Consider the following 9,968-nt stretch of genomic DNA (forward strand, 5'->3'; position numbering starts at 1 on the left):
GCCCCCAGCTTTGCTTTTCTTTTTCAACATTTCCTTGGCAATTCAGGGTCTTTTCTGATTCCATACAAATTTTAGAATTGCTTGTTCCAACTCTTTGAAAAATGTCATCGGAATTTTGATCGGGATGGCATTGAAGGTATAGATTGCTCTGGGTAACATAGACATTTTAACAATGTTTATTCTTCCGATCCATGAGCATGGAATATTTTTCCATCTTTTTATGTCTTTTTCAATTTCTTTCATGAGTGTTCTGTAGTTCCTAGAGTATAGATCTTTTACCTCTTTGGTTAGGTTTATTCTGAGGTATCTTATGGTTTTTGGTGCTGTTGTAAATGGAATCATTTCTCTAATTTCTCTTTCTACAGTTGCGTTGTTAGTGTATAAGGAAGAAACTGATTTCTGTGCATTGAGTTTGTATCCTGCCACATTACTGAATTGCTGGATGAGTTCTAGCAATTTGGAGGTGGAGTCTTTTGGGTTTTCCACATAAAGTATCACGTCGTCTGTGAAAAGAGAGAGTTTCACTTCTTCTTTGCCAATTTGAATACCTTTTATTTCTTTTTGTTGTCTGATTGCTGTTGCTAGGACTTCTAGTACTATGTTGAACAATAGTGGCAAGAGTGGGCATCCTTGACGTGTTCCTGATCTTAAGGGAAAGGCTCTCAGCTTTTCCCCACTGAGGATGATATTTGCTGTGGGTTTTTCATAGATGGATTTTATGAACTTGAGGAATGTTCCCTCTATCCCTATACTCTGAAGAGTTTTAATCAGGAAAGGATGTTGTATTTTGTCGAATCCTAGAGGAGAACATAGGCAATAACCTCTTTGACATCGCCCACAGCAACTTCTTTCAAGATATATCTCCAAAAGCTAGTGAAACAAAAGCACAAATGAACTTTTCAAACTTCATCAAGATAAAAAGCTTCTGCACAGCAAAGGAAACAGTCAACAAAACCAAGAGGCAACCCACAGGATGGGAGAAGATATTTGCAAATGACACTACAGATAAAGGGCTGGTATCCAAGATCTATAAAGAACTTCTGAAACTAAACACCTAAAAAACAAATAATCAAGTCAAAAAGTGGGCAGAAGATATGAAAAGACACTTCTCTGAAGAAGACATACAAATGGCTAACAGACACATGAAAAAATGTTCATCATCATTAGCCATCAGGGAAATTCAAATCAAAACCACACTGAGATACCACCTTACACCAGTTAGAATGGCAAAAATTGACAGGGCAAGAAACTACAAATGTTAGAGAGGTTGTGGTGAAAGGGGAACCCTCTTACACTGTTGGTGGGAATGCAAGTTGGTACAGCCACTTTGGAAAACAGTGTGGAGTTCCCTCAAAACTTTAAAAATAGAGCTACCCTATGACCCAGCAATTGCACTCCTGGGTATTTATCCCAAAGACACAGATGTAGTGAAAAGAAGGGCCATACACACCCCAATGTTCACAGCAGCAATGTCCACAATAGCCAAACTGTGGAAAGAGCCGAGATGCCCTTCAACAGATGAATGGATAAAGGAGATGTGGTCCATATATACAATGGAATATTACTCAGCCATCAGAAAGGATGAACACCCAACTTTTACATCAACATGGATGGGACTGGAGGAGATTATGCTAAGTGAAATAAGTCAAGCAGAGAAAGTCAATTATCGTATGGTTTCACTTATTTGTGGAACATAAGGAATAGCATGGAGGACATTAGGAGAAGGAGGGAGAAAATGGGGGGGGAATTGGAGGGAGAGATGAACCCTGAGAGACTATGGACTCTGAGAAACAAACAGAGTTTTAGAGGGGAGGGTGAAGGGGGGATTAGTTAGTCTGGTGATGGGTATTAAGGAGGGCACGTACTGCATGGAGCACTGGGTATTATACAAAAACAATGGATTGTGGATCACCACATCAAAAATCAATGATGTATGGTGACTAACATAACATAATAAAATTTAAAAAAAACAAAAACAAAAAACCTCCCAAGAAACAAGAGGTCAGGGCCAGATGGCTTCCAAGGGGAATGCTACCAAACACTTAAAGAAGAAATAATACCTATTCTACTGAAGCTGTTTCAAAAATAGAAATGGAGGGATGCCTGGGTGTCTCAGTTGGTTGAGCGTCTGCCTTTGGCTTAGGTCATGATCCCAGGGTCCTGGGATTGGGTTGCACATCAGGCTCCTTACTCAGTGGGGAGTCTGCTTCTCCCTTGCCTGCCACTCCCCCACTCCCCCTGCTTGTGCTCTCTCCCTCTCTGATCAATAAATAAATAAAATATTTTAAAGAGAGAAATAACTGCCTATGTTAAAAAAAAAAAAAGAAATGGAAGGAAAACTTCCAAACTCGTTCTATGAGGCCAGCATTATCTTGATCCAAAAAACAGAGAAAGACCCCATCAAAAAGGAGAATTATTGACCAATATCCCTGATGAACATGGATGCCAAAATACTCAACAAGTTCCTAGAAAGTAGGATCCAACATTACATTAAAAGGATTATTAACCATGATCAGGTGGGATTTATTTCTGGGATGCAAGTGTGGTTCAATTTTCAAAAATCAATCAATGTGATAGATCACACTAATAAAAAACAAGAACCAAATGATTCTCTCAATTGCTGCAGAAAAAGCATTTGACAAAATACAACATCCTTTCTTGATTAAAACTCTTCAAAGTGTAAGGATAGAGGGAACATACCTCAATATCATAAAAGCCATTTATGAAAAACCCACAGCGAATATCATTCTCACTGGGGGAAAAAATGAGAGCTTTTCCCTTAAGGTCAGAAACATGACAGGGATGCCCACTCTTACCACTTTTGTTCAACATAGTACTAGAAGTCCAAACCTCAGCAATCAGAAAACAAAAAGAAATAAAAGCCATTCAAATTGGCAAAAACAAGTCAAACTCTCTCTCTTCACAGATGATATGATATTTTATGTGGAAATCCACAAAGACTCCACCCCCAAATTACTAGAACTCATACAGCAATTCATCAACATGGCAGGATACAAAATCAATGCACAGAAATCAGTTGCATTTTTTACACTACCAATGTAACTGAAGAAAGAGAAATTAAGGAATCGGTTCCGTTTACAATAGCACCAAAAACCATAAGATACCTAGGAATAAACCTAACCAAAGAGGTTAAGGATCTATACTCTAAAAACTACAGAACACTTATGAAAGAAATGGAGGAGGAAGACACAAAGTGATGGGAAAACATTCCATGCTCATGGATTAGAACAATAAACATTGTTAAAATGTCTATCCTGCCTAGCCATCAAAAAAAGAAAAAAAGAAAGAAATCTTGCCATTTGCAATGATGTGGATGGAACTAGAGGGTATTATGCTAAGAGAAATTAGTCAATCAGATAAAGACAAGTATCATATGATCTCACTGATATGAGGAATTTGAGAGACAAGACAGAGGATCATAGGGGAAGGGAGGGAAAAATGAAACAAGATGAAACCAGAGAGGGAGACAAACCATAAGAGACTCTTAATCTCAGGAAACAAACTGAGGGTTGTTGAAGTGGAGGGGGGTGGGAGGGATGGGTGGCTGGGAGATGGACATTGGGGAAGGTATGTTCTATGGTGAGCACTGTGAATTGTGTAAGACTGATGAATCACAGACCTGTACTCCTGAAACAAATAATACATTATATGTTAATAAAAAAAAGAAAAAAATGTCTATCCTGCCTAGAGCTCTACACTTTCAATGCCATCCCTATTAAAATACCATTTGCATTTTTCAAAGAGCTGGAACAAACAATCATAAAATTAGTATGGAACCAGAAAAGACCCTGAATCGCCAAGAGAATGTTGAAAAAGAAAAACAAAGCTGGGGGCATCACATTGCCTGACTTCACGCTATATTACAAAACTGTGATCACCAAAACAGTATGGTGTTGGCACAAAAACGGACACATAGATCAATGGAATGGAATAGAGAACTCAGAAATGGACCCTCAACTCTGTGATCAAATAATCTTCGACAAATCAGGTAAAAATATCCAATGGAAAAATACAGTCTCTTCAATAAATGGTGCTGGGGAAATTGAACAGCCACATGCAGAAGAATGAAATGGGACCATTTCTTTACACCACACACAAAGATAGACTCAAAATGGATAAAAAACCTAAATGTGAGACAGGAATCCATCAAAATCCTAGAGAACATAGGTAGTAATGTCTTCAACATCAGCCACAGCAACTTCTTTCAAGACACGTCTCTAAAGACAAGGAAAACAAAAGCAAAAATGAACTTTTGGGACTTCATCAAGGTAAAAAGCTTCTGCACAGCAAAGGAAACAGTCAACAAAACTAATAGGCAACCCACAAAATGGGAGAAGATATTTGCAAATGACATTACAGATAAAGGGCTGCTTTCCAAGATCTATAAATAACTTCTCAAACTCAACACCCAAAAAAACAAGAATCCAGTCAAAAACTGGGGCAGGAGACATGAACAGACACTTCTCCAATGAAGACATATAAATGGCTAACAGGCTCATGAAAAAATGTTCAACATCACTAGCCATCAGGGAAATACAAATCAAAACCACAATGAGATACCACCTCACACCAGTTAGAATGACAAAAATTAACAAGGCAAGAAACAACAAATGTTGGAGAGGTTGTGGAGAAAAGGGAACCCTCTTACACTGTTGGTGAGAACGCAAGCTGATACAGCCACTCTGAAAAACAGTATGGATAGGTTCCTCAGGATGTTATAAATAGAGCTACCCTACGACCCAGCAATTGCACTACCAGGTATTTACCCCAAAGATACAGATATAGTGAATATAAGGGGTACCTGCACCCCAATGTTCATAGCAGCAATGTCTGCAATAGCCAAACTGTGGAAGGAGCTGAGATGTCCTTCAACAGATGAGTGGATAAAGATGTCGTTCATATATACAATGGAATATTACTCAGCCATCAGAAAGGATGAATACCCACCATTCGCATCAACATGGATAGAACTGGAGGGGATTATTTTAAGTGAAATAAGTCAAGCAAATAAAGACAATTATCATATGGTTTCAGTCATATGTGGAATATAAAAAATAGCACAGAGGACTATAGGAGAAGGGAAGGAAAACTGAACGGGAAGAAATCAGAGAGGGAGAAAAACCATGAGAGACTCTGGACTCTGGGAAACAAACTGGGGGTTACAGAAGGGAGGGCGTGGGGGGGAAGGGGTAGCCAGGTGATAGGTATTAAGGGTGGCACGTGTTGTGATGAGCACTGGGTGTTAAACGCAACTAATGAATCATTGAACACTACAACAGAAACTAATTATGTACTTTATGTTGGCTAATTGAACATAATAAAAAATTAAACATTAAGTAAAAATAAAAAATAAAAATAAAGTTAAAAAATTAATGATGCACTGTATGTTGGCTAACTGAACTTAATAAAAAAAATCTTTATTTCTCATTTATATTCTTAGTGCTCTGTAGAATGACTGAAATATATGAGGCATTGTAAATGAGTTATCAAATAGTTAGGGAATTATATCAATAACTATGAGATGGATAAAACTGCACTATTTTTAGAAGTGTATCAGGACATCTGTAGTAATGGAAAGAAGGAAATCATGAAGAACGAGAAGGAAATAAAAATGATTGAACCAGAGATACTATGGGTGAGCTGAGGAACGGGGGCCCTGGACGTTCTGAAATGTGCTTGACAGGTCACACTATACTTTTTGCAATCTAAAAGACAGACTCCAAAACAACAGATTAATTGTTTATATGAAGAGCTCTCCCCGCTGGATAGTCACAAGTGCTTGGAGACCCAGGTCCTCAGAGACCCTTAAAGATACCTAATCTAAGAGTTCCTTCCTCATGAGGGATCTACAAGGTAAAGACAGGGGAACATAAGCAAGTCATCAAATACCATCTGTGTTTAGCACGGGCTATTTCTCCAAACAGAAATACATTAATCAGATAATAACTCCTGGAAACCAGTAAAGTGGAATGAACCAAGGACTCCCCACCTGCAAAATATCAGTGTGTGAACTTGCATTTTACTATATGATATTGAATATGGTTATATTTTTACACAGAATCTGGATTTACACATCTATTGAACTGTAACTCTGCTGTTTACGTTTATATGTTAAATGTGATTTCACTTTCACCGTTATTAGTAATGAGACTTACATTGTATAATAATGATTTATTTGTAGTCTTAGGTGAACGTAGAATGTGAGATTGAGTTATGTATTTTTCTGTGCTTGTATTTAGAAATGTAATGCGTTAGTGTGTGAATTGGTGGAGTTTATGTGTGTGGTTTGGGTGTTTGCATATGTGCTATGGTGTAAGGGGATGCATTTGAGGGGCTGTAAAATGCAGCAAAAAGCAACCAAGAAAGACTCTTCATCTCTTTCCTGAACATCTTTTAAAATTAAGGAGACCTTCACTCCTTCAGATAACTGTTTATCTGCCTCTGGGAGCTCGAAAGAGATAATCTTTCAAATTTCCATTCTCCCCCTTGCAAACCATAAAATTTGTCTAAAGGCAAAATGATAAAGGAAAAAAAGGAAAGGGATCAAGTGGGTCTGGAAACTGAAGAACAAGCTGGAAAAAATGTTTAAAAGAGGTGAAAATTAGGTCAAGAGGATACACGCTGAGAGGAAAGGAATGAGAAGCCACTGAATGAAGGAAAGAAAAAGGCAGATATAGAAGGACCCAACAGGGAGAAAAACACAAAGGAAAATCCCCTTGACTTGGAACGGGTGTTTCCTGCCCTGAATGTAGAAGGAATTCTGACTTTGAGAAGAGAAATGCCTGTCAGCAAGGCCCTGTAGACAAGGAGGGAAGACGAGGCTGGAATGACTCATGTCTCAGTCCAGGGGAAACTGAAGACAGAACTGAGTGTGTCCCATGAAAGGCAGGCACCTGAGGAGATCAGGGGAAGAAGAAAGGCTCTCAGAGCTCAGTCCTCACCTGGCTCCAAAGAGAGCAGGGCTGACAGGGACCAAGTCTGTGCTGCCCCAAAAGCAGGGAGACCCTGAAAGAAAGGGCATTCCAATGTCTTCTTGACCAAATGCAGCAAGGGGTCCCCTCTGCCCATGTCACAATTCCATGATTGCCATTTCTCTGTCCTTTAGGAGTGAGATGAGCACGAACACCTCCATGGTGGCTGAGTTCATCCTTGTTGGCTTCTCCCACCTGGTCAACCTCCAGGGCTTGCTCTTCTCTGTCTTCCTCACCATCTACCTGCTCACCGTGGCAGGCAACCTCCTCATAGTGGTGCTGGTCTCCACAGATGCTGCTCTCCAGACCCCCATGTACTTCTTCCTTCGAATGCTCTCAGCCCTGGAGATCGGCTACACATCTGTTACTGTGCCCCTGTTGCTTCACCACCTGCTCACGGGCCGGCGCCACATCCCTCACTCTGGCTGTGCTCTCCAGATGTTCTTCTTCCTTTTCTTTGGTGCCACAGAGTGTTGTCTCCTGGCAGCCATGGCCTATGACCGCTATGCAGCCATCTGCAAACCTCTTCATTACCCACTTTTGCTGAGCCACCAGGTGTGCCTACAGCTAGCGGGAGTGTCGTGGGCCTGTGGAGCGATGGTGGGCCTGGGCCACACCTCCTTCATCTTCTCCTTGCCCTTTTGTGGCCCCAATGCCATTCCACACTTCTTCTGTGAGATCCAGCCTATCCTGCAGCTGGTGTGTGGAGACACCTCACTCAACGAGCTTCAAATTATCCTGGCTGCTGCCCTCATCATCCTTTGCCCCTTCGGCCTCATCCTGGGCTCCTATGGGCATATCCTGGCTACAATCTTCCGGATGCCATCTGCTGCTGGCCGCAGCAAGGCCTTCTCCACTTGCTCCTCCCACCTGGTTGTGGTCTCCCTCTTCTATGGCACTGCCATCTTCATCTACATCCGCCCTAAAGCCAGCTATGATCCAGCCACGGACCCTCTGCTGTCCCTCTTCTATGCTGTGGTCACCCCCATCCTTAATCCCATCATCTATAGTCTGCGGAACACCGATGTCAAGGCTGCCCTAAGGAGAACCCTCCAGAAAATGAGGCCTGCAAACACTTGACAAGGGGGTGATGATGGTGACTGTCCCTCCCACTCAGCCCCCCATCACCAAGGATCAAAGGGAAGAAGGCATGGTCCTCACCTGAGGGGGGCCAGCCTGTGAAGAAGACAGAGTTACCTTGGAAAATGGAGCCAAATCACTCATTAGACCCCTGTGACACACACACACACACAATTCTGCCTTCTGTTGTAGGAACAGGAAACCCAAGATGGATTTCCTGTACAAGCCGAGCAAGTTGACAACTAAAGGACGCATTACAAAATGTCATCTCCACCAGACCATCAAGGTAATGAAACTTTCAGGCACAGTACTAGTTCTTTTTTCTTTTAAGGTTTTATTTATTTATTTATTTATTTAGTTAGTTAGTTAGTTATTTGAGAAAGAGAGAGACAGAGAGCACAAGCAGGGTGAGGAGCAGAGGGAGAGGGATAAGCAGACTCCATGCTGAGTGCAGAGCTCACCATAGGCCTGGATCCCATGACCCTGAGAGCATGACCTGAGCCGAAATCAAGAGTCAGATGCTTAACTGACTGAGCCACCCAGGCCCCCAAGGTACTGATTCTTTTTTTTTTTTTTAAGATTTTATTTATTCATGAGAGACAGAGAGAGAGAGAGAGAGAAAGCAGGCTCCCAAGGAGCAGGGAACCCGATGTGGGACTCGATCCCAGGACCCTGGGATCATGACCTGAGCCAAAGGCAGACGCTTAACCATCTGAGCCATGCAGGTGCCCCAAGGTACTGATTCTTAAAGGGACTTGACATTTCTGTGTCCTAGGTCAGGCATTCGTTTTCCTTTTGTGGCACTGCTGCTCAGTACATTAGCACACACAATCACACCTAACTAAATCCATCGACAGGCAGAAAGCAACGTCCTTAGGAAGTGAAGAGAGATGAGGAAAGTTTCAATGAAGGTAAATTCTTGTGGGAAACAGAATGAGCCAGTGGTTAGGAAAGAAGATTTTAAAGTCAGACCTTCAGTCAAGTCTTGATTCTTCCAGCTGATACGTTATGTGACTGCAAGAGAGAGATATCATCTCCCTGAGCCTCAATTTCTTACTCATAAAGTTGAGACAATAATAAACTTTATTTCTTTGGAGTTTTGCAAGTATTTATAGACTCATAAATTACCAAGTTTACTATCCGGCTAGATAAATGTTTTTATGACAGAGTCAGACAGCTGGGCACAGAGGATGATATCCACCCCACTCTGGGTGCATTTGTTGGAGGAGAGAAAGATATTCTTAGAATGGCACTGGCACTGGAAGCCAAAGGACCCAAAGGAAGATGGAGGAAGACACTCCCCACACTGCAGCTATCGACACTAACCCCACAGCCAAGCACAGACAAACCAAAGACCAGCAGGACTTACTAGAGAGCAAGTATAAGGGCAAAGTGCAGGAGCATCCATGCACGCAAGAAAAAGACAGTAGATGAGCTGAGTTAATCAAAAAAGGAGTCTCAGAGGGACAAGGATTCATTAATAATTTTGCCCAGAGGCTTCCTGTGTGGCTGTGGAGATAATGCTGATTCTCAGGACACTGTCAGAGAACAATGCAAATATTCACAGCACTGAGGCAAGGAGACAATAAACCCTTACTCCCTCCCCTCTACCATACAGAGGAGCAGGGTGGTCCTCTCCAGAGGCATGTGAACAGTCTGGCTCCTTCATTTTCTTTTTTTTTTTTTAATTCAGTTAGCCAACATATATTATATCATTAGTTTCAGTTGTAGTGTTCAATGATTTCATCACTTGAGAATAACACTAACACCCAGTGCTCATCACATCACATGCCTTCCTTACTGCCCATCACCAGTTACCCCATCCCCAAACCCACGTCCCTTTCCACAACCCTCAGTTTGTTTCCCAGAGTCAAGAGGCTCTCATGGTTTGTCTCC

General features: G+C 41.6%; 1 protein-coding gene across 1 annotated transcript; it reads left to right on the top strand.

The window, feature by feature from the left end:
- Positions 1-7,133: 7,133 nt before the first annotated feature.
- On the top strand, positions 7,134-8,072 carry LOC116628796 (olfactory receptor 10C1). The gene has a single exon (XM_032399120.1). The coding sequence runs from the start codon at positions 7,134-7,136 to the stop codon at positions 8,070-8,072; it is 939 nt and encodes a 312-aa protein (XP_032255011.1).
- Positions 8,073-9,968: the final 1,896 nt, after the last annotated feature.

The sequence above is a fragment of the Phoca vitulina genome, unplaced genomic scaffold, assembly GCF_004348235.1.
Source record: "Phoca vitulina isolate PV1807 unplaced genomic scaffold, GSC_HSeal_1.0 scaffold129, whole genome shotgun sequence".
NCBI lineage: Eukaryota > Metazoa > Chordata > Mammalia > Carnivora > Phocidae > Phoca > Phoca vitulina.